The sequence below is a fragment of the Vicugna pacos genome, chromosome 10, assembly GCF_048564905.1.
Source record: "Vicugna pacos chromosome 10, VicPac4, whole genome shotgun sequence".
Taxonomy (NCBI): Eukaryota; Metazoa; Chordata; class Mammalia; order Artiodactyla; family Camelidae; genus Vicugna; species Vicugna pacos.
The window spans coordinates 58,504,386-58,528,947 of record NC_132996.1 but is presented as its reverse complement, the minus strand read 5'-3'; the positions used below and the strand labels follow the sequence as shown (position 1 = coordinate 58,528,947).

Below are 24,562 nucleotides of genomic sequence, written 5' to 3'. Positions count from 1 at the left end.
GTCAAGGGCTCTGGGTTTGAAATTTCCAAGGGAGTGGCCAGGAAAAGGTTGAATAATGAGGCAGTAATTAAGCAGGTAATAAAAGTGTGGGGTGGGTAGGAGGCTAGAGACAGCACTCAAAGAAAGCTTTCCAGAATGCAGTGGCGTTGTTTTTTTGTTTTTGTTTTTGTTTTTGCATTGAGAGTGTGGAGCAGTGCAGACGTTTCTGGAGAATATTGTAATTGCCATCCTACCTGTCTTAAGAGTTGTTCCTCCCTCTCCCTCCATGTATTTCACTTCTTTAGTTTTCCCTTTGTGTCTAGATCTGGAATTGGAGGGTTGGGGGTGAAGGGGAGGGCTTGCTGACACCATCTGGATGCTAGCAGGCAGATTCAGGGACCAGAGTAGCCTGCTTCCTTAGAACTCCTTAGCAAAAATGCACCTCTAAGACCCCAGACCACGCTGCATTTTCATTCATTCATTCATTCATTCATTCATTCATTCAGTGCACATTTTACGAGCACCTAGGATGTGCCAAGCCCTGCAGTGAACAAGGCAGGTCTGGCCCCTACTCTGAGAGAACTCACTGTTCTTCTGCAGCCCAGGAGAGGCTGCCTCACTCTTAATTTTGTCGCTTGATTCATGAAGAGCAACTGGTTGTCTTCAGCTAGAGGAAACCAAAGACACTGGGAACTGCCTCGCTGAGTAGTGGAAGGAACCCAGGCTTTAATATTTTATTCCATAAATATTTGTGAAGCCTCCCACAGAGGCTGCCCTCCTGCAACCTTGGAATAGTGAGGTGGAAATGAACACTGAACTGGCAACCAGATGACCATGAAATCCAGGATGGAGATGTGGCAAATAGGAGCATTAATCCAGACTTGAAGAGATGGAAGGCTTTCTGGAGGAAGAGGCTCTACGCTGAACCTCAAATTATTAGCCAGACAAAAGTGCAGGGATGAAATTAGGGAATTCCAGAACTTGGCAGATTCTAAGAACTGAAATAAACTTGGGCTTCAGGAGCATTTGGGGTGATAGCAGGCTCACTCACTTTTGGCTATCAGAGGTAGGAAAATTATTTGGTTTCTTTGAGTTTCAGTCTACCCATCTGGAAAATAGGTATGGCAAGGTCAATGTCACCGGATTGTTGGAGTGGCCAGGGGGATGACCTGTGGATGGCTTCTGGCACAACAGGTACTCAGTAAATATAAAATTCTCATGTGGCTTAGGTCTGTGGGCCAGAGAGGTGCGGGTCCAATGGGCAGCGGGGGAGGGGTTCAGGCTTATGCACCCCTGGCCGCGGTTTGCAGAATATCTTTATTAACGAGCACTTCAAGGTAAGCCGCGATGGAAACCAGATGTGGGATCGCACAGTTGGCGGCAGAGCAAGGAGCAGAGATACCAAGTGAATGGGGTGGGGGTGAGGATTAGCTGGGATGAGATTGAGGGTAGATACATGACTCCCCCCACCCCCAGATATTTTTCTTAGGGAGACCTTTTAGGTGCAGAAGATTGACTTCTGACCCACATTCCCGGGTTCAGGGCACTCAACCCCTTGCTCATTTCACTCTGCCCCTTCACCTTTCACCCCACTCCCAGCCTCCCTTAGGTATGTTCTCCATCCACGGATTTTTCCCTGCAGTTTATCGAGGGCTGTGCCTACTGGTCTCCTTCAAACTGAGTTATTTCGTAGTCAGAGATCTATTTCCTCTATTCTTCGCATTTTCGTTCTTGGCAACGCCATCCCAGATAGGCGGAGAGACTAGTCTCAGCGTGAGTTTCAAGGCGGGCACTGCTACTTCCCAGCCATGTGACCTCAGCCAGGTGACTGCACCTCTCTGAGCCTCGGTTTGCTCATCAGAAAATTGGGGACCTTGATTTCCAACACTCACGGTTGTTGTGCGGTGCAATTGATGATTAGCCTGTGGAAGGGACTCGACACGCCATAAATGTGCTTTTCCCTTGCTGTGGAGAGTCCCAGGACCTTGAGGCACATGTTGGTGAGGGAAACCACAGCCTGTCAAATCCAAGCCATTTGTTTTACAATCGGGGGACAGTGAGGGCTATAGATTAGAGATTGCCTCACTACCACAGGTGACACCCCCATGATGGGGCACAGACAGTGGGTCTCCCAACTCCTCCCCCCAACGGTGTCAGCCAGAAAATCCCCTCAGCTGGGCACATACCTACGTGAGGCAAACGCGGATCCTTTCCGGGAGGAGGGGAGGTGGACAGCGCTCTAAAGCTTAGAAAACTGGCCCAGCCTGCGATTTCTCTAGATTTTGAGTGAAAACAGCCCCCTCCACACCCTACCCAGTGCCCTTACAGGGGAGAGAAATGGTTAACAAGACGTGAAAGTGGCCATGCACAGGATGACTGCCTCGTGTGTGTTAATTTCATGGAAGAACGGAGAACAGGGGAAAGACGTTGGAAGCAGACGAAAAAGGCACCAGTGGGAAGGCCCGCAGCTGTGCTGCCGAATTCGCACGGAAGTGTCCAAATGACTTGCCTGCACTAGGAGGCTAGCTGCCCACCTGACTATGAATGTAAAAATCTGTTAGGTCTTTTGGGGTTTGTTTTTTGTATTTTTTAATCTGTCACTAAAATTTTGCGTGCCCCCCTCCCCTAGGCCAAAAGTTGGACCACCAATTCTCCGCCTAGCCTGGGGAGCGGAGTCCTGGGAGTCCAGACACCTCCCTAGCCCCGCCTAGAATCGAAAAGGCCTTCGGGCTCCTCCGGGTTGAATCCCCTGCCAGCGGTGAGGGAGTTAGCGGCATCTCCTTAAGAGAGGAAAGGGAGGAACAGCGGCGGGTGGAAGGAGAGAGTAGGGAGAGAGGAGGAGAGGGAGAAGGAGGGAAGAAAAAGAGAGAATCGGGTCGGGGGGGATCAGTCTCCTTCCCACCCCTTCAAAAACCTTAAGAGGGTTTGGGGGATCTGGTCAACTTTCCGAAACATCTGAATCTTTTTACAGTCGTCGGTTCTTTTCCTGGGCCAGCTGTGGGGAGGGAGAAGAGAGGCGTGGGGGGGGGGTGAAAAGAGAAGGAGAGAGAGAGAGAGAGAGAGAGAGCGCGCGCGAGAACGAGCAGGCCGACGCGGAGCGCACAGCCACTCCGCCTCCTCGCCTCTTCAACCTCCCGGCCAAGGCGCGCGGTGGCGTCCTCGCGCTCTCGCTCGCGCCCCCGCCCGTCGCCCGCGCAAGCCAGGCATGAACGCTGAGACTTGCGTCTCTTACTGCGAGTCGCCGGCTGCTGCCATGGACGCCTACTACAGCCCGGTGTCGCAGAGCCGGGAGGGCTCGTCGCCTTTTAGGGCATACCCCGGCGGCGATAAGTTCAGCGCAACTTTTCTGTCGGCCGCCGCCAAAGGGCAGGGATTCGGAGACGCCAAGAACCGGGCCCGCTACGGCGCGGGACAACAGGACCTGGCGGCACCCCTGGAGAGTGGCGCCGGGGCGCGGGGCTCCTTTAACAAGTTCCAACCTCAGCCCCAGCCCCAGCCGCCAGCCCCGCAGCCTCCGCAGCCCCAGCCCCCGCCACAGCCCCAGCCGCCCGCGCAGCAACCGCATCTCTACTTGCAACGAGGCGCCTGCAAAACGCCCCCGGACGGCAGCCTCAAACTCCAGGAAGGCGGCGGCGGCCACAACGCGGCCTTGCAGGTCCCCTGCTACGGTGAGTGCACGTGCGGATCCCTCGGGGCTAGGGACCCCCGAAACCCGTTCGGCCTGCGGGAGAGAGGAGTCTGGGCTAGGGAGGCTCGGGGCCGAGCAGTGTGTGACTTTCGGTCGGAAAATGGGGATCGACTATTCCGAGGGGACCAGGGGATCCGTCCTGTCCCCTGCAAATACCCTCTGCCAAGGGCGCGGAGCGTTCGGCTATTAAACTCAACCTGGAATCAGTTTCTCCCCCTCTTCAAAGTTTCCCCAAACCGCTTGCTTGCGCTGCCCGCGGGGCCGGCTTTGAAGGGTATGCTTCGCACGGGCTCTAGGAGTGCGGCGGCGAGAAAGTCGCGGCGCAGCGCTCGGGCGCCTAGATCTGGGGCTGCCGAGGCCTCGCTCCTCGCCGGCTGCGGCGCTCCTTGGGCAGCACCGCAGGTGGGAGCATCGCAGGTGCGGGGCCCGGCCGCGAGCCTGGAGCGCTGTTGGCGTCGGAGCGCGCCGGGTATGCGGTGAAACCGGGGAGCCAGAGCGTGCGAGTCCACAGACGCCTGGGGCTGCGGAAGACCCGAGTTGGGGTGGTTTTTCACAGAGTTCCCGAGCGTTTCTCCTTTGGCGATCCTGAGAGGTGGCCGGCCTCTGAACAATGATTTAGGACCCACCCGCAGAGAAACAGGAAGACACAGAGTCCCAGGAGGGGCAGTGCTGGGCAAGAGGGAAGGTTCTGGGTCCTGATTTGGGCCCACAGGGAACCCGAGGCCTAAATGACCTCCAGGCCCCCTTGAACACGGTGCAGGACGCAGGCCTGGGACCCTAGAGCACAGCGACTATGGAGGAGGAGAGAGCCTCTCAAGGGCGGCCTGAGGCCAGAGTAGCTCCGGAGCCTAGGCCTCCTCTCCGCAGAATCGGGACTGGTGAGCCACAAGCTGGCAGGGTGAGAAACCGAGGAGGAAGGGAAAAATCTTCTCTGGGCTTGGAGCCCTGGGTACACACTCTCCCCCTGGGGCCTTAACCTTCAGACAGAGCCCTGGAAATGAGCTGGTTCTGGCAGGACAACAGCTTCAGCTGCATCCAGGCCGGATGGAGAGACATCAGAGCTGGAGACCGAGGTGGGACATGGCGGAGGCCTTAGTGGCTGAAATAACCTTAGGAAGACAGCCCATGGCAAACGCTTTCTGACACTCAGACTGGAACCAGCTTTCCCACAGGCTCAGAACTAGTCCAATAAGTGGTTGTTGACATGCACAAATATTCACACAATCATACACTTGTCTACACTTGCACTCTACACACATACATACAAAACCTCTTTTCTCAGGAGCCAGCGTGCTCACACAGAGTACACCCAGTCATGTGGCCTCGCACATAGCCACACACTCTCAAACCCGCAGGACGGACTGAGCAGATTTAGGAAGATCCAGTGGCCTCCCGCACTTCCTCCACCTTTCCTCCCCACCTTCCTGTTGGAATGAGATCAGGCACTCGGGTCCCAGACACTCACAGCTCCACACAGGTGCCCTTTCTGGAGACAGGCTCTCAGCCCTGTCCATATGCACCGGCTTGCTGGCCCCAGGGCTCAGACTCTCTCCTTCTGACCTCACCCAGGCCCCTCCTTGTCCCTATCATTTGGGAATGTTAGGTGTGAGCAAGTCACAGACTGAGAGATCCTGGAGGCTGATTGTCCAAAGCCAGGGGACTCACATGTTTTCTCTCCCACTGCCCTGGTCTTCCGTGTTTTGAAGAAATTCACCCGTGAAGCTTCTGAGGAGGCAAAGACATTAGACAAGGAGAGATCCCGAGTCATTTCCAACCTCTCCTTTGGAAGATGTCTTCAGGTCCAGAGGGAAAATGAAAAGGGTTAGACCCCTCTGATCACCCTCTCTGAGCCTGCTGGGCCCCCACTGCCAGCCTGCATAATGCATTCTCTATAGGCAGTATCCACTGGGGCAACCTACAGTGTGACCTGAGAGCGAGAAACTCCTCTAAAGCCCCGTTTCCTCATCTGTATCCCGCGGGAGGAAGCTGTGAGGCCTCAGTGGGTAGTAAAAGTCCCCCCCACCACCCAGAGAGCATGGGACTCTAGCCTGCCCACTCCGGGTTTCTCCCCTTGGCCTGGTGCTGTTGGGAACTCATAAGCACCCAATTCTGAGGACAGAGCAGCACCCCCCCCCCCCGCCTCCGTCCTGCTCTGGACAAAGACAAAAGCTGCAGGTTGGGACAAAAGGCAGCCTGGAAACACCAACAGAACCCCACTCCCCTGCTGCCCAAGATGGAGGCACTGCTCAGGGCTTATCCTTTTCCTTCTCTCAGCAGCTGCTGTTTCCCTGGCCAGGAGGAGATTTCTAGCTCTTGTAGAAAAGAGATTAGACACATAAGGTCTAAAATGAGGAAACCGAGGCCCCAAGAGGTGCAGCTCTGCCCTCTACAGAAGTGGCTGGGAGCAGGGTCTCTGGAGCTGGCTTTCTAGGCAGTCAGCAAGCAGGGAAACTGAGGCACACATTGACGTGTTCTCTCCCACATTCATGAGTGTGTACTCAAGAGGAAGAAAGTGGGTCCGAGGAAAAAGCCTCGGATGTCCCCAGGAGCTTGGGGGAAGGCACAGGCAGACATGGCTCTGCCGATAGCCTCACTCTGGCTGATCTCGGCCCCTACCCAAGGTAGCTTCGACCTCCCAACCTCCTTCCCAGCACTGTTGATCTGGCGGCGGGAAACCAGTGTCTCCGTCTGTGTAACTACACCCAGCCCGAGGCGAGGCTCGGAGGCCTTCTCTGAACCTCAGCCCAGGGAGCCACTCCTCAAGTCCAAGAGGTGCAAGTCCTTTTTGAGGGAGGAGCGGGCCTGGGAGCTGGGCCCGGATCACAGCGAGAGAGCGCGAGGGCAGAACAGCCGCCTCGAGTCTCCTCCGACGGGGGCTTCTGGGACGTGCCGAAAGAGGAGGTGAGAAATCTTCCCAGGCTACAGATGACCCTAACCCAAAGTGGGCCTCCGTTCCCCATCGATCCTAAAAGAGAGGCAAGATGTGTAACTCCGAGCCCCTCCGGGTGCAGAGACATTCCCATTTTTACGGAAGAGCCCTATCATGCCCTTCCTGTTGCAGTCCCGGGCCTGGCAGGCTCCGGGTCCACAATTTGGCCTTCCAAAGACCCTGCCTGAGCTGGCCGGTCCGTGGACTCATGATCCCAGGAGACACGCCAGGTTGGAGACTCAACTTTTCTCAGCGGCACGAAGAGCCTCCGGCCGCAGGAGTGAGGACCCCGGCGCCTCGCTTCCAAACCCCAGCGGACTCCCCAAGCTGCCGCCCACACGGCGCGCGCCAGGCCTCGACTCTGCGCCCCGACACTTCGGAGAGCAGCCCTGCTACCTCCTCTTTCGCTTTCGATTCGGTGCACGCAGGTTTTCGTTGCTGGCCCATTGCTAACTTCCTTCGCATCCACCCCGCCCGAAGGCAGCGCTTTCAGCACAGAGGTCTAGGGAGGCAAGGGGCCAGTCCAGAGACCCCCGGGACGGGGACGCCGCCGAGGGGCTGGTCTTTATTTGTCGAATTAGACGCACTGTTTGAATGCCAGAGGTTTTTGTTTCCCTGCACACCACAAAATGTGTAAAATCCACCCGGGTCATATTCGAATTTAGTCAAAGAAGCAGTGTTTTTAGTAAGAGAGATACCCCTCAAAAAGACAGCGAGAAACCGAGGCATGGGCATTAATAGTAAGAGCCCCTGGGTGATCCTAGGATGATCGAGAGAAAACTTAAGACTTAGAGCTGTGACGTCGCCGACCCCCAGTCAATTTGGGAGAGGAGAAGGGAAGGAAGATTCTTTTAAATTTTTTACTTTGTTAGTTTCTGTGGCCGCCAACCTGCTCCAACAGTCCAGCCTGTTGGAGCAGGTTGGCGGCCATAGAACACACACACTCTTAAATAGGAAAACAGGTCTGGATTAAAGGTCTAGTATTATTTTAGATGAATCGATTTGCACAAAGTTTTCTTTATTATACTTCATACACAGTGAAGTTCACAGTTAAGTGGAAAGTTTGAAGAATTTTCATGTGTGTGTTCACTGTAACTGCCACCTGGATGAAGACACAGACCATTTTCGTGCTGTATATGTAAACGAAAACTTGGAGGAGGGGGTTGTTTTTTAAGTTGTTTTAAGACAATTTCAGAAGAGACTTTGGAGGAGCCAGAGAACTCGGTCCCCCCCCCCCCCCCCCCGCTCCACCCCAGTTCCTTCTGGTGGTGTTTCCCAAGGAGGTTGACCTTGTAATTCGGGCATTTGCGCGGTCCCGACTCTAGCGAGGTTAACTACGGGCTGCACCAGGAACCTTGCTGCCTCCGCGGTTCTCTCTCGAAGTCGCAGAAGCCCTGAGTTTTGCAGGGCTTCTGAGTTTTGCACCCTGCAAAAGACAGGCCGCCGTAGGGAAACAAGTTTAAAATACGATGCAAAAAAATTCACAAAGGTTCATGAAGACTTTCGTTTCAGAGAGCAGTTGGGCACACTTTTCCAGGGACGTACCTTCTTACCTTGGCTATAGCCCCTTTCTCTCTTAGGGCAGTTCTGCACGTAGCTATGTTTTGTGGCAAACTGAAAAAAGAAATGGAAATAGAGTGGCCTTTGCATCTGTGGGGGCTGAGGGGAGGTTGAAGTCCCGGCTTTTGGTATTCAGACTTGTCCGCTGACCCCAGCACCAGGGTGGCCGAAGCAGCATGCGGAGAAAGAAGGGGGAAACTGCTTCAAGCCCCCCACGGATCTTCAGGCTTGGGATGGGGAATCGGAGGTCCCACTTCAGTGAGCGCACCTTTTGCTGCAAGGAAAGGGGAGTTAGGGGACAGATCAAAAAGAATGCTTGGTGGGAGAGAGATCTCAGCACCGCAGCCTCAGCGTCCTCAGCTCCCAGGACCCCGGCTCAGGAAACCAAAGGACCTAGGCCCAGGCACTGCTTTGCGTGGGGTGGTGAGAGCGCGCCCTGCAACAGGGAGCCTGCCAGGCACCACCTGGCCACGTGCTCCTGCCGCTAAGGGGTTCTCCAGGCGTCATTAAGATGACAAGGCGGGTCATCAGATTAGGAAACCAGGAGGCGGAGGACTCGGCTGCATAGCGATCTTACCCAGCGAATTCAGAGTGTAAGCCACCGCCGCACCGTCCACCCCTTGCTCCGGGGCGGTGGGCGCCACAGGCCAATAGCCGGTCCAAACTAGACAGTGAAAAGAGGCCCTTCTTTTGAAACAGGGTCTTTTTGGAGAAAGAGGAGGCACAATGTGCTCTCCCCACCAGCAAGGCCTCCCAGCTGTCGGCTGGTGTGTCTCAGAGATCAGAGTTACTGGTGGCCCCCAGGGACCTTACGTCCAGAGACGCAGCCCTGCGCCTTCTCTCGCCTACAGATGTGCAAATGGGTGACACCCTCACCTTCATTCAAGTTGCTTCTTCCTCACCCAGTACAGAATTGTCGGGTAGCATGGGAGCAGCAAATGCCAGTGTTGCCTGGAAGCTAGTCTCCCTAAAGAGCTGGCTCAGTGGTGGGAGAGAAGCCTCCAGTGTGTCTAGAGAGGTGTCTTGGGTGCTGGAGACGCTCCAGCCTGGTCCGACCGCCCACCCCTAGCACATTCTGTCGATTTAGCACAGACGCTCTTCTCTACCTCATCCCACCCCAGCAACACAAGGAAGAGAAGGAGCAATGGAAAGGGAGTTGAGGCTCGGTGGAGAGGAAGAGAGACGGCAAAGAGGAGTCTCAGAGCGTTCAAAGGCTGGCGAGTGGGGTGGTAATGCAGCGCAGTGAGCTGTTTCGGATTCTGGCTTCCGAGGCAGTTAGAAGGGTCACAGCGGCACATGAGGAGAAGAGGGTTACTGGGAGACACTGGCGGGACTGAGGGGAGCTGAAAGAGGCGCCATCACCTGCCAAGTACCTGTCTTTCCCCAAGGACCATGCTTCGTGTACTTGGGACCCCCCCCCCCCCCCCGGTCGGGGCTGCTGGGTAGGGGCGTTGGAGAAAGAGGAAGCCAGTGCGCATTCCATCAGACTCTTAAAGTAGATTGTTTTAGAGAGGATTCTCCTTCCAAACTGGGAGACCGGAAGCCTGGGAGTCTGCCCCAAACACTTCGCAGATGGACCGCCAGCGAGCAGTTCGGGGCAAAGCAACTTTTCCTCCACGCACTCCGAAGGTGGTGGCCGAGAAGATTGAGAGGCTGGGGAAGGGTTGGGCCAGGATGTCAAGGTCCAGCTTGGCACACGTGCTGGACTGGGCACACTGTCCAGGTGAGATGGCGGTGGGTCTCCACCATGATGTTATCTACTCCGGGCACTTGGGAAAGTCCCTCTCCCTCCCCTTCCAGGTCCAAATTTTAGTTCTACGCAATGTTGGAGTTTGGGCGATTTCCAAAGGCCCTCTAGGGGTTTCTGTGCCGGTACCAGTTTGGACCCCCTTCACCCTGTTTCCCTGCCCTCCTTACCTTTACATACTTTTTTTTTTTTTGACCAGGAGAAATTGGGATAGAATGTGCCAGAAAAGGCTTTCCTAGAAGGAAAGGGGTCCAGAGGGTTCGCTGGGGTTTGTGTTAAGGGGCACAGGCGTGAAGTAGGCAGCAGTCCCAGGACAAGTGGGCAAGAGGTCCTGGAGGACTGCAGTTAAATGCAGGTTCTAGATTCTGGGCTGGAGGAGACAGCAACGGGAAGTCTTTGTGCTCACAAATGACTAGGCTTAAGCTGGGACTTAGGGGTTCCCCCCACCACCTAGCTTCTGTCCCTGTCTTCAACCATCTTCCCTATCTCCGCATTTACTGAGCACCTACCATGTGCCCTACCTTTTCCTAGCGTCTGCTTGCTGTCCTATACCTTCTGCCATTCCCAGTGTATATGTTCTCAGGCATATGAAATGCTTACTGCCGGGAAGGATGAATGAAGAATTGGTGTCTTATTTGGAGTGTTGCTGGGGCATGGTTAAGCGCACCTGTGACCATATCCCAGGACTTCAGTTGATACGAGCTGAGGTCTGGGGGTTTCTGTGAGTACGTGCCCAGCGTGATCGCCGGGTGGCATGTGCACCACCCATACTCATCGGTCTGCGTCCTGCTCTCCCAGTGTGTTTCAGGGGACCGTGCGTCCCAGTTTGTGTGCACTCCTTTGTGAGAGACGTGCGTTCCCCAGAGTTTGTGATAGTGCACCCAGTGTACGCGAGCCGCGTGCGTGCAAGGGCGAGCACCTGTGCGCGATCCTGGACGCCCATCAGGGACCACGCACATTATAGGGTCTGCCCCCAGAGCCTGTGCGTTATGGCTCATGGGCTTCCTTGAAGCTGAATGCAGCTCTCTAGAGATGTTGAGGCACCAAGTGGCAGGCAGAGTACCCCTGTGGCCGGTTGGTGGGGAGAGGGTGGCAGAAGCCGCAAGCCTCAGTGTCTTCCTGGGGCACTCAAAGAGTCCACACAGCCCACCTACACAGCAGCGGGGCCTCCTCCTACCCCAGCTTTTGAGTGTGTCCTCAGTCCTGTGTGGCTTTGCTGTGAAAGAGACCATCCTCAGCACCATCTTTATGCACATTGCAGGTCCCATTTAGCAGATGAGCAAACTGAGACCTAAAGAGAACTGGAGGCCCCACAGACAGGTTAGTGGGAAGGGGGAACCACTGCTTCAGTGAGGAGGAAGAAGGAGCCAGAGAATGCCTGCCCCTACTCACTCTGTCTCCCTTCGCTGTAACACATCCAGTAAGTCACACACTCCCTGTGTATCAAACAAGGTAGATACTTGTAGTCTACCTCTCCATCAGAAATAAGGTGGACTCCATCATTAGCTCCTGGGGGGTTGCCAGGGCAACAGAGGAGCATTCAATGGGATTGCAGGAGCTCATCCAGAATGTGACCCAGCCAGGTAGGGACTCCTGCTCTCTGCCGGACTCCCTCAGCTCTGGATTTCTTTCCTAAGTACGTGGAAACCATGCAGACGTGAGCCTGAGGGTGTAAGCTGAGGCCACATGACTGACTTTCTCCGAGAAGGCTGACCATCTGCCAGGCTTGGGACATCAGTTGGGTCCAGAAGCCTGGTACTCCCCCAACACATGATGGCTCATGGTGTCAGGGTGGGTGTCCCGCCCAGTGTTAGAAAAGTCTGCTGGCCCCATTGCCCTGTTTCGCAGAGAAGGGGACTAAAATGCCTAATTCCACTTACTCACCAAACTTTGCCTGTCCCTGTGCCAGGCCTTGTGGAGGATTCTGCGAAGCCCTGGATGCAGCTCCTGCCTTCAGGTCCAGAGAGGGAGACAGTCTCTTAACTTGGTTGGTTGCAGTTCACAGAGTGATGCTGGAAAGAGGAAGCCCCAACTCAGGCTGGGCAGGGAAGGGTGACTGGGCTCACCCCGGGGTGTGTGGTGGCAGGAAAGGCTGTCCACAGGGTTTGGAACTCATTAGAAGCCCCCTTTCCCCACTCCCAGGTGGATGTAACCTCACCCAGCAAGGGGAGGGTTCAGAGAAGTCTGGGGAAGTTGCGAGTGGCCACAGACCAGCTGGATCTTCTCTGGGAGCTGAAAAGCCCACGGCTTCTTTTTGTCTTTCTCCTTTTCCTCCTCGGTGCCTTCTCTGGAGGTCAAGAAATCTGGATTCAAGTATTGGCTTTTCCATGGAAATAGCCATGTGCTTTGGGAACAGTCCTTACCTCTCTGGTTCCACTCAGTTTCTGCATTTGCAAAACAGAGTTGTTTGGGCCTGTCCCATCTATATGGTAAGGGGTGTGAGGATGCAGAGATGGGTATGCCTGCAGGTATATCCTGCAAGGTCAGGTTCTCCACCTGGGAGGACTTAGGGCCCTGCCCCTTCATGTCACCTTGGTGGGTTCTAAGGTATTTTGATGATGGTGGCAGTGGAGGCAGGGAAGGTGGGAAGGGGGGTCTGATCAGGTTTCAGAGTGGGAATGGCAACTTTGGAGCTTTCCTGGATTTGTGGGCCTCCCTGATGTCCAGGAGTCTCCCTGGCCCTGTCTGCAGCCCCACCACTCAGCTACATGTGTTCACATCTGGCTCACAGCGCAGCACTGAGCTGGGACAGCTCCACGGCCCTCACTTCAAGGAGGGAACCCACTGATGGGCAGAAAAGACAAGGGTGCCCACAGTTCTACCGCACAGATCCCCTTTCAGGTTCTCAGTGTCCCATCTGTGAAACCCCTGAATGGAGCTCATTGATTTCTGAGGCCCTGGGGTTCTATGCTACGCCAGGCCTGGGATCAAGGCACCAAGAGAGGCGTATGGGTCCTCCAGGACCCTGAAGAGGACTCTGAGCCCCACCACTCTGCCCGATGCGTTGTACTGAGAGAGGCAGAAGGTTGGTCCAGCCTGCCAAAGGGGAAGAATCTGGTGTGCCTTGCCTAGCTCCTTGCCTCAGTTTTCCCATCTGCAGGACAGGGTCAGTGATGAAGTGAGGCTGGTGGGATGTGAGACAAAAGGAAGTTAGAACTGACAAGGCCAAACCTCTGCTGCTAACGACACCGTGTGACAGCCCACGCTTCCTGGGGACTCCTGCCTGTGCCAATGTGCTTCCTATGTGTGATTTCACTGAATCCTAATCACAGGTGAAAACAGACTCACAGAAGATGAGTAAGTTGCCCAAGGTGGCCACGGGCTCTGAGAACCTAGAAGACACCCTTCAGTAGGATGATCCCAGTTAGACGTGAGGTCACCCTCATCCTGTCCCAGATGATATGGGACTGAAAGACTGGGCTTTACAAATTCGGCCCCCAAAGAGCTCTTCCCATCTTCCCATCTAGGGTGGCAGTGGAGGGGGGAGGTCAAGGGTGGGCCTGGTGCCTGGCAGGTCGGAATCTAGACCTGACCCCGTGACCTTGGGCACAGTTTCTCCCCTGTCCAAGTGTCCTGCTGCACTGCGGTGAGAACACGGGGCCAGGCAGAATGTCGGGAGCTCATAACTGCCATGAGGGATGCCTCGGTGATTTCCCAGAGGCTCCAGGAACATGCCAGAACCTCTGCTCAGGGCAGGGTGGAGCTAGGACCATGTGTAGGACCAAACAATGGGGAAATACCTTCCTCCTAGGGAGAATGGGAGATCGAAAGAGGCTTTTGTCTGTTTCGTTTCAAACTGTTTTCCCAGAGCCTGGAGCCAGGCTTGGTATACATGGAAGGTGCTCAGTGAATATTTGAGAAGGAAGGAGGGAGGGAGGGAGGGAGGAAGAAATCAGGATGTGAACATGCTAGGAACCCTAAAAATCTGTCCTCTCTTCCTTCCACCTTCTTTTGAAGCCAGGCCTGGGTGAGAACCTGACTTCTATTTCTCTTGTATCCTGGTGGAAAATTATTTATTTTCTGGGGGGATCCCTTGGATGTGAGAGCAGGAGGTCTTGGGTAGCCCCTTTCTGCACAAGCCTGGAGTCCTCTCAGACTCTGACAGCTGGAGGAGCAGCCTTTTCCCCACTGTTCCCCCTTTGCTGTCACCTCAGAGGCCCTGGCTAGGGTCCAGAAGCTGCATCCCTCAGGCTGGCTCTAGTCAGATGTGCACCCCCCAACTTCTCTCCTCAGGTCTCCCCCCTTCCCTGTAGTGAGTTCTGGGTCCCTCCTGCCTGCAGCCCCACCCTCCCCTCCCCTGTTCTGGCTCCCTTGTTCTGCCTGCCCTCTACCCAGCAGGACCACCTGAGGGCTACTGATATACCTCCCTGGGTACCCCATCTATTCAGCCCTGCCCACCCTGGGATTCTGAGATTCCACCCATCAAGGGATGCAGCACTCTGTTCTGGCCAGGATGCCATCCCAAGCTCACCACCCAGACAAAAACATCTAGACCTGAGCCAGGGATGGAGTCAGCACTCAGAGGATAGTGGCCACAATTCAGTGAGTCAGGCACTGGAGCAGGGCAGGTGGACAGAGAGATGGAGGAAACTCTGATGGGAGGGATTCCCCCTCCCTCTTTAGAGAGAGAATTGGGGGAAAAATTTTTGAGAAGTGCCCTGCCAAAGGCTTCTCCTCCCATCCAACAAATCCTGCAAGGTTGTGCCCCTGTGTCATCAGGTGTGGAGTACTTGGCAGCGAATGAGTTGATTCCTGCCCACAGGGAGCTGAATGTGCAGACATGGAGTCCACAGGAAAAGTGCAAATGGACTGGGACTTAGTGGGTACGGGCATTTGAAGTGGGTTCAGGGGTTGAATAGGAGCTCACCAACTGAAAGAGCTGGGAACAGCACTCTAGACTCAGCAGATAGCACTTGGATCACGAAAGTACAGGGAGTGTTTGAGAAAGAACAAGTGTGAGGCGTGCAGGGGGCATGATGGATGCGGCTAAGAATGGGCCCGAGGAATGGCAGGGGCAAAGCCAAGAGGGCCATTCACTTTCTGGTGAGGGCTTGAGACTTCAGGGAAGCCCCTGCAGGCCTCTGAGAAGTACAGTAAGAGGCTAAGATCCCAAGTCGAATGCTCTTTGTGCAGTATGGCCTGCACTTAATATGGCCTCTTTCAAAATTCAAAATCATTATTTTAATTAGGGATAATTTTTATTGTGGTAAAATATACACAATATGAAATTTACCATTTTAAGGATTTTAAGTGAACATTTCAGTGACATTAAGCATGTTCATAGTGTTGCGTAACCATCACCGCTAACTATTTCCAGAACTTTTCCTTCATCCCAAATGAGCCCATTAAGCAGTAACTCCACATCTCCCTCTCCCTCCAGTCCATGGAAACTTGTTCTATTTTCTGTCTCTGAATTTTCCTCCTCCAGACACTTCGCAGAGGTTAAATTATACAATATTTGTCCTTTTGTTTCTGGCCATTTGTATATCCTATTGGCCATTTGTCTGTCTTCTTTGGAGAAATATCTATTCTAGTCATTTGCCTATTTTTGAATCGAGTTGTCTGTTTTGTTGTTGAGTTGTAGGAGTTCTTTATGTACATATTATGTTAATCCCTTATGTGTTATATGATTCGCAAATATTTTCTCCATTTTGTGAGTTGTCTTTTCACTTTCTCTATAGTATCCTTCTGATGCACAAAAGCTTTTAATTTTGATGAAATCTAATTTATTAATTTTTGTTTGTTGTTGCCTGTGCTTTTGTTGTCATATCAAAGAAATCATCACTAACTCCAACACCAGGAAGAATTTCCCCTGTGTTTTCTTCTAAGAGTTTTGTAATTTTAGCTCTTAAGTTTAGGTCTTTGATCCATATTGAGTTAATTTTTATAGATGATGTAAGATATGGGTCCAAATTTATTCTTTTGCATGTGGATATCCAGTTTTCCCAGTATCATTTGTTGAAAAGACTGTCCTTTCTCCATTGAATGGTCATGGCACATTTGTCAAAAATCATTTGGCCGTATATTTGAGAGCTGATTTCTAGGCTCTCTATTCTGTACCATTGGTCTGTCTCCAGCATGACCTTCTGAGGCGAAGGTCCAAAATTCCAGAATATGGGGAATCTCGTTAGGTCAATCTGTTCATCTCCTCGCTTCTGGGCCAGTGACTGACAAGCCAGAGATTCAGCCCTGGGACACATTAGTTTTCCAGGAACCAGAACTGCTGAGAAGGGGTGGAGGGCAGAGACAGTGGCAAGGGTACCAGAGGCATGACCTTGGCCTCTGACTAGGCCCCTGGCTGTTTGGGAGCCCCCATGTCCTTTAGCTGACCTTCCTGTGAGGACATGGCCTTGGGAGAAATTCTCATGTGCTCTTAGGGTCCATGCACCGCCTCCCGAGAGGACCAAACCCAAGGCTACTCCCTTTGGTAAGATGATGATCCCAGAGCCCTTTCCCCGCGGCGCTGGGCGAAGCTAGAGGAGGGAAGCCCCTGTCCACCCCTCACTCGCTCTGTGTTGTTGGCCCTGCGAGGATCTTGAAGATTTTCTATTTGATTTTCACAAGAGGCATTTGCTGCTCCCTGTCCTCCACCCTGGCCATCCTAAGTGCTGCTGTCCAGTGAGCAGCTTGGCCAGGGACTAGATAGGATTCTGCACCCCTGGTAGGTAACTAGAGGGTCGGGGGCTGTGGAGAGGCGGCTGTTGCTGCCGGTGGAGCAGTGGGAGCCCCAAAGGGGGCTCTCTTGTGAGGACAGTGCTTCCTACCCTGGAAGCTCCCAGCCCAATTGATTAAACAGAGGTCCATTTCCCCAGTGAGTGCCCAAAGGCACAGAACAGGCACACTTTCTAATCTTCTTCGAATTTTTAGAAACTGTTCATCCTACAATTGGGTTTGCCTGAAGCTTCAGATGCCTTTGGTTTGGTGAGGCCAGTGTAGCCAGGACCTGGGAACAGATTTCAGCCTGTACAGCTAAGTGACCTTGGGCAAATTAATTGACCTCTTTGCCTCTGTTTCCTAATTTGTCAAATGCGTATATGAATAATATCTACCTCTTAGGAATATGGTGAGGTTTAACTAAGGTAATACAGATAAAGGGCTTGAAACAGCTCCTGGAACAGAGTAAGTGCTCAATAAATGTTAGCTGTTATTATTGGTAAGATTTTCCTGGAGCTCGAGTATATAAAGCTGGAAACTTTAATAAACAATTACAGTTGAATGCATAAAATTGGAAAATGAACAAATTATTACTTAATGTACACTGTGTGGTTGACAAAACCTTTTCAAATACAGATGAGTGTTGAAAGGGGTGCAGGCTGGCTGTCTGCCCAGCAGGGGGTCTGGGGGGATGAAGGATGGGAGAAGGCACTCCCGGGCCCCTCGGAACCCACAGGCCACATCTTCCCAGGCCACTGCATTTCATACTTAGGCATCACCAGCTGGAGCATAACTTTCTCCTTTTCCTAAGGAATGTGTGTTCTCTGTGTTCATTTGGCCCCAAACTTCAGACCAGGAGGTCCTCAAGTGTGAGGCTAGGGTTGTGTTCATCTCTGCCAGGGCACAGAGGATGTCCAGCTTGGGGAATATCAGGGAGATTCTGCACCCACTGTGGGCCCCCACTTGTCCTTCTGCCATTAAGGGAACATCTGATAAATGGCACCCATGGGCCAAGCCTCAACTGGGGTCCTTCACTCAAACCTCTCAAGGTATTAGTTGCCCCAATTTTACAGTTAAAGAAGGTAAGACTCCCAGGGAGCCAGGAACTTGCTGAAGTGTCCCTGCTGTGAATTGAGCCCAGATCTCCTACAGCCATGGGCTTTTCCCTCTCCACTCCTCTGCCCCTGGGGCTAACGCCACTGCCTTGGTGGCCTCACGCCTGTGCTCATCCCACCGGACACGAGCAAGCATGTAAAGAAGCTCTGTCAGCATTGAGTGAGGAGCACGCCATCTTCTCCTCGCCCCCTGGCATGATGACCACAGATCCTAACTGCCCAGTCCCATCACCCTCTTCCTTCCAGAGCCATCCTCAGGACCAGTCAGCCCCAGGCCCCACGTGCCAGGGCAGCACCCACGAGTGAGGAAGGAGGAGCCAACCAAACCCCTTCCCTAATCTCGCGATAACTGACCACTAGGGGAAGGGCCTCCTCAGCATCAGCTTCTGCACCAGAGATGCGGTATCGACTTGGAGAAACATTGCCTGAGCTCAGGCAGCTGCACAGTGAGGGCCTGGCTTTCTCTGGGAAGACACGCGCCCGTCCCTTGCTTTACCTAATGAGCCGCACAGGACTCAGCCCCTCGGAGAAGATTCCTCGGAAGACGTTTTTGTGCTCCACCAAGTACATTCTCACTATTCCACGGGGTGGTTCATTTCCCTGAGATGTTCGGACAGGCTGAAAAGAGATGTACTCACCAACTGCCACCGTGGTTTTCTTGGTAGAAGCTACACACCATGCACTTTAAAGCAGAGACTTGTCTGAAGCTTTTTCTCAGCCCAGATGAGCAGAAGTCAGTGAAAGAATCACTTTTAACCAATATGTTAATTGTAAATATTGAAATATTGAATATTGTTTATTCTTACTACATGTGATGGGCAAAAACAGTTGGAACCCACCTAGTCCGAATCCCAGCCATTTAGATGGAAACTCTAACAGCTTAGATATAATTATGTTCTAGAAATTTTGAACTTTTAACTATCTTACGGTTATAAAGGTGGAAATTTTTAAAGCCAAGATTGAATAATCTTATCCATCCTTATCAACCTCAGAAAATTGTAACTGTCTGCCTCACAATTAATTCAGCAATGATTTTTTTCCTCTCTTGTTCAAGGGGAGAAAAATCTTCTTGCTTTTTTAGCTGATAGATGATTCTTTAGGTTAGAATGAACACATTTGGAGGAAGAAAATACTTGATTCTGGTGGGGAAAAAAAAATCTCTCTAGGCTGACATAGTCCACTGCAGGGTGAGACAGTTACTCAACAAGATTCATTTAATTCAACAGGTATATACTGGGTGCCAGACGTGGGTAACAGAGCTTAATAAGACCTGTTCCCTGCCCATGGTGAGGGTACTGTCTGATGGGGGAGGCTGCCATGCATCTACCCTTGCAATGCTTTGTGAAAAGCGATGTAATTATTAAGGGCCATTAACGGGGTTCAGAGGAAGGCACGCCAGTAAATCTACAGAAAAGAGGGGGCAATAAGAGACTCGGGCCTGGAAGAATGACCTGGGGTTTGCAGGGCAGGAAGGGCCCCGACGTGGCCCCGAATCACCAAGGTTAGTTTCTACATGACAGCAGCTGAGGCGGCACAAGGTACATTTCTGGAACGGCCTCTCTTGACACTCCCCACCCCCAGATACTTTTTGGGTGGTGTGATGGGTGGAAGGCAGTGGATGCTCCCACCAGTAAAATTCTTCTGGAGCCATTAAATATTGGCATCTCTACATAGGAGAATTGTCCAGATGTCACCAAGAGTGTAAGTAGGAGCAAGGTTTTTTACAAGTAACTTACAACAGTTTGCAAGCCACACTGTCTTCAAGGCAGTGATTAAAATGACAATTCTTATTTCACATTGCAACTAACCTAGGTTAAAATGTATTTATAGAAGGGTCTTCCTTTAACATAAACTAGAAGCTTTAAATACACACACACACACACACATACAAATGATAAATGAAAAGGTTTCAAATTTTTCATTTCATTTACAGTCTTTGTTATATGTATGTCAGATGGGCCCTGGTTGGAAGGGGACCCGGGGGGCTACTTGGGACAGAGATTTGTGGAATCGCTCTGGGCAGCTGGAGCTGGGGAAACTTGAGCTGAAGAGATAGCACCTGGGGCAGGAAAAGAGTCAGGGGGAGGATGAGACACTGCAGCTTGAGTGACTTTGCTTTGCACTTACAGCTGCTCCAGCCTTACTTGCCTCCAAATAACTGTATCAATATATCCTGGAGGATGTGCAGTCTTGAACTAAGCTTCACTCAGACCTCACAGATATTCTGGGTTGTGAATATCATCAGCCTCACTTTACAGATAAGGAAACTAAGATACTCAGAGGCCAAGTCACTTTGCCAAGGAGACCCTTCAGTGCAGAACCACGAATGGCTCAGAAGCTTCCTTGATCATCTCCTTTAGAAATCTGCCCATTTTGTTGACAGGGAAAACTGACATTTCCTCATCGCATGCAAAGGGCTAGTTACACACAGCTTCAGAAGACCCCCTCCAACCAGATTGCTGCCTCTCCTATGTAGAGATCTGGAGTTGCCCTGGAAATTCTGCCCCTACCCCCCCCCCCCCAACCCCTGCCAAGGCTGGCCTAGATGCCCCCTGCTCTGTCCGCTCCCTCCAGCGTGATCGATGCCTCCCTCCCTTGAGAAGGTGGGCTTTTGGAAGGAAGGGGCCAGGCTTTATTGGACTTCCTTTTCCACCACCTGGAACTTTGTCCAGCACAGAACTGGTGCTCCCCAAATGTGGCAGAATGAATGAACGTAGCAAATCAGTGGTAGAACCAGGAGTCCAACCCAAGCCTGTCCCACTCCGAAGACTTCCCATTCACTTAGCTCACCTAGTGCAGGATTTAAGCTTCTCCATCTTGCCTCCCTGGGATCCAGTGGTGCTAGGACAGTGTCTCCATGGGGATGGCTGGGATGCAGGTTTCCTCCTCGTTAGGGAGGAAAAGCGGAGGCTCTGAGGGATTAGGGGGGAAATGTTTAGGGAGATGCCCAAGGCCACACAGTTTGGTGAAGGCTGAGAGAGACAAGGGGCAGACAGACCAATGAGCTGATTTGAAATTGGGAGACACAGTCCTTCCATGACAGATGGTGTGATGGCTCGGGGTCTCCATCTCCTGCCTGGAAGGTGAGGGGTGGCCCAGGGTGGCCCCTGAGCTCTGGGGCTTATTTTGGCGGTAAAGGGAGCGTGTAGGAGGCTCTTTCTACTTCTCTGGCAGTGGTCCCAGCCTGGCCCAGCTCCCCTTCCCCTGCGAGGTACCAGGGTCTTCTCCCGCCTCATGAGGCAGCGCTTGGGTACGAGACCCAGGCTGGGCTGGGAAGGTGGGAGCTGGGAGCTGGGAAACTTCAGTCTCTGTGAGGAGAGCAGTTCACAGAGGTGCTTAGTGGTCAGGACCCCACCCCACCCTGGTAAACATCAGGAGGTGATGTTCAACTGTTAGATCATAAATGCGGTTCTCACGGTGACCCTAAAGCTCAGGTTGGATTAGTCCTCTGAGATGGAAACTTTTCCTAGGGCTCAATTGTGTCTCCCAGTGACAAGACCAAGTCTGTCTGCACCCCCTCCAAGATTCCTGTCTGTGTAAGAGAGACCATATATGGCTGCCGTGAAAGGCCACAGACAGGACACTGGGCATCAGACCATCTGGGTTCAAATCCCAGTTCTGCCTCTCTGAGCTGTGTGATCTTGAGCAAGTGAAAGTTCTCTGGGCCTCAGTTTCTTCATCCATAAAATGGAGGTAAAAACACTGACCTCCTAGGAAGCTTGGGAGGGTCAAATGAGATGGCGGATGGGTCAGCACTGCTCAGACACAAGCAATTATGTGATTGTTTTTATTATTGTCACCAGCCCTGGGGGCAGGCCCCTAAGATTTCTCACTTAGTAATTGAGGACCAGCTCAGTTTGGAAGGTGGGGTATCTTGTTTTGCCATGAAGTGTAATATGCCTTGCCAAGACCTCTTACAGTTTTCAGTACTCAGTTCAAGGTCACTGAGGCCATCCCCTGACCTTTTCAACCTGAACCAACCACTGCCCCTTATGAACTCCACTGTGCCAGGGACCCAGGGCTCTTGCCATCTGGCCCTGTTACGTCTACCCCTTCCATGAGGCCATGGCTGGCTGAGAGGAGGCTCTGAGGAGGGGCCCGCTGAATGAACAAACAGATAAACCAAGGAATGAGAGCAGGGACAGATGCAAACCAAGTCACAGTGTTGGGGAGAGGACAAGAAAAAGAATTCAGGGCATAAGCTGAGGGAAGGAGGGGACCACGGGGGATGAAGGCAGGATGAAGGCCCTCAGGGACACTAGTTAGTGGACTTTCTTTTCTTTTTTCCCAGTTTTTTCTATTGTGGTAAAATACACAAAACCATCAAATTTACCATCTTAACCATTTTTAAGTGTACAGTTCCATGGTATGAAATACACTCATAATGTTGTGCAACTGTCACCACCACCCAACCTCGTAACTTTTTTCATCCTGGACAACTGAAACTCTGTCCTCATTAAACACTAACCCTGCACCCCTGGCCCCCAGCCCCCAGCCCCCAGCAACCTTTGTTCTGCTTTCTGCCTCTATAAACCTGACGACTCTAGGGCCCCCAAACAGTGTTCGCCTTTTTTGCAACTGGCTTATTTCACTCAACATAATGTCCTCAAGGTTCATCCGTGTTGTAACAGGTGTCGGAATTTCTATCCTGTTTGAGGCTGAACAATAATCCTCCACCGTATGGATGTACCAGTTTGCTTCTCTGTTCATCTGCCGATGGACCCTTGGGTCGCCTCCACCTTCTAGGTATTGCCAGTGAGCTTTCCTTTTAACCACTTCTCTTGGGATACAAGGAAACCCCACTCATTTAGACTAATTGTAGGAAAGCTGTAATTATCTTAGGCTCCAACAATACAACGTACTCTTAGTACTTTTAAGTCTCAAGCGTAGCTTGACCTCAGCAAACAAAATACTGCCTCCTACAGGCCTTACAAGAGCGGTTAGAATAACCAGCGCGGTCACCAGGTGCTTCTATGGATGGAAGCGAGGGTTGCCATAGTGCTGGGGAAGCCAGGCTCGTTTCTAAAGTTGGTCTCTACTTGTGATTTTGATTTCTGTGTGCAAGCTCATTTGCAGAGGCCGTGGGTGCTGATGAGAGGGGAGGCAGGGAGGTTGCTACATAAACTCCAATCTGGGTCCTGTTCAAACTATGACAAACGCCAGCTTAGAACTGGGATTCCTTGGATGAAGTGGTTTCTTCCCATTTGTTCACTACTTTTTTTTTTTAATTATTAAATTTCTTCAAAATTTTTTAGTTTAATTTTTTAAATTAAAAAATTATTTTATTTTATTTTATTTATAAAATTTTAAAAACAACTTTATTGCAGTAGGTACTTCTTTTTAAAAGCTTTTTATTTGGACGTGATTTTGGACATCAAGAAAAGTTAAGTGTAGAATACAAAGAATTCCCAGATCCTTTGACACTGATTCCCCAAATGTTAAAGTTTTATCGTATTTGCGTTATCACTCAGTCTCTCTTGTGTGCGCGCGCTCTCTCTCTGTTAATATATATGCATATACACAGATACATACTATCTCTTTCTGAACTCTTTACCAGTAAGTTGCAGACATATGCCTCTTTAGCTTTAAATACTTCGGTATTTAGCAGAGAACAAATGCAAATTGAGACCTGGTGTCAGGAAGAAAAGAATTAGTTGGGTGTAAGCTGGGGAATGGAGGGGACCCTGAAAACAAGGTCCTGAGAAAAGGCATTTGAGGTCCCATATGTTCCATGATGTTCTACCAGGGCAGTTTCATCAGAGCCAGCACTGAAGGTCGGATATGATGGGGCAGATTTGGAGGCACCTGAGAAGAGCTGTTCTCCTATGACTCCCACTCTTTTCTCCTTCCTCCCTGACCCTGTCTCTTGGCTGCCCTGTCCCAGCCCCGCAAAGGGTATCCCCTGCTAGGAGAGCCAGAGGAAGTGCCCCAGGCTTGGGGTTCAAACCTCAGCTCCGCCTCTTACCAGGTGTGTATTCTTAGACAAGTCATATACTCCCTCTGGCCTCAGTTTCTGGGGCTGTAAAATGGGGGTATTTTGTATGGGGTTGTTGTAAAGAGTCAATGCCAGAGCAGTGATGGTGGCATGACAGGTGTCCTCATACTGGGTAGAGCAGGAAGCTCAGCTCCTGGTCTGTAGTGAAAGTCCCATGCTCATTTCTTTTCCTTCCTTGGTTCTGGGAAGCCTCCTCCATCCTCTGGACCAGAGGAACCCCTCCATTCCACAATGTGTAGGAAGAAACAAGAAAGCTTCTGTATGAGGGTGGAACTCTCGATGGAGGAAGGGGCTACAGCCCCTCTGCTGATGCCTCCCCCTGGAAGAACCCGCAGAGAGCTGTCAGTAAATCCACCAGCCACCTGGAAGGCCACCTGGGCAAAACACGGAGGGGGAGTGGGGGTTGCACAGCTTACTTGCACATGGCTGGAGGGCTGAAGGGTCCCCATGAAGGGAGGCAACTCTGTGGACTAAGAGGCGCTCAGGTCAGGCCCGCCACCCAGTGACTAGAGACATTCCATGGGTCCCTTCTCTCGGAGCCTCAGGATGCCCACCTGTAAAATGGGGGTGCTTAAGAGGGCCAGCGTGGGGGAATTTTGAGGGGACTGACAGGAGTCAAGAATGTGAAAACCCTCAGAACCGGAGCAGGAAAGAGCTGTGCTATGAACGGCAGGGACGCGCCTCATCCATCCCCATGTCCCTCGTTGTGCTGGGACAGCGGCATATAGTAGGACTGAACAAGTGCTTGTTTGGCAAACTCTCCAGGGCCTGGGCCTTTAACCAAACTTGGTGAAACCTCATCTGAGGCTGGTGCCCTGGGGCATCACCTCTGCCCCTGAGGCACTTAATTGAGACAGCAGTGCCTCCTGGTGGCCAGCGTGAGCCACTGCAGCCC

The 24,562-nt window shown here is 52.2% G+C and overlaps 1 protein-coding gene and 1 long non-coding RNA gene across 2 annotated transcripts in view; one reads left to right on the top strand and one right to left on the bottom strand.

Annotated features, from left to right (window-relative positions):
• The first annotated feature begins 2,504 nt into the window (after nt 1-2,504).
• Nucleotides 2,505-24,562, top strand: part of ALX4 (ALX homeobox 4) — a 45,215-nt gene continuing 23,157 nt past the window's right edge. The window contains exon 1 of the mRNA XM_006212323.4: nt 2,505-3,647. Within this exon, the coding sequence (XP_006212385.1) occupies nt 3,185-3,647 (463 nt within the window). The 5' untranslated portion in view covers nt 2,505-3,184. The remainder of the gene's footprint in view (nt 3,648-24,562) is intronic.
• On the bottom strand, nt 19,575-20,987 carry LOC140699025 (uncharacterized). The gene is made up of 3 exons (XR_012077059.1): nt 20,671-20,987; nt 20,463-20,584; nt 19,575-19,731 (listed from the first exon to the last, which is right to left on the bottom strand). It is a non-coding gene; the product is annotated as an uncharacterized lncRNA (long non-coding RNA).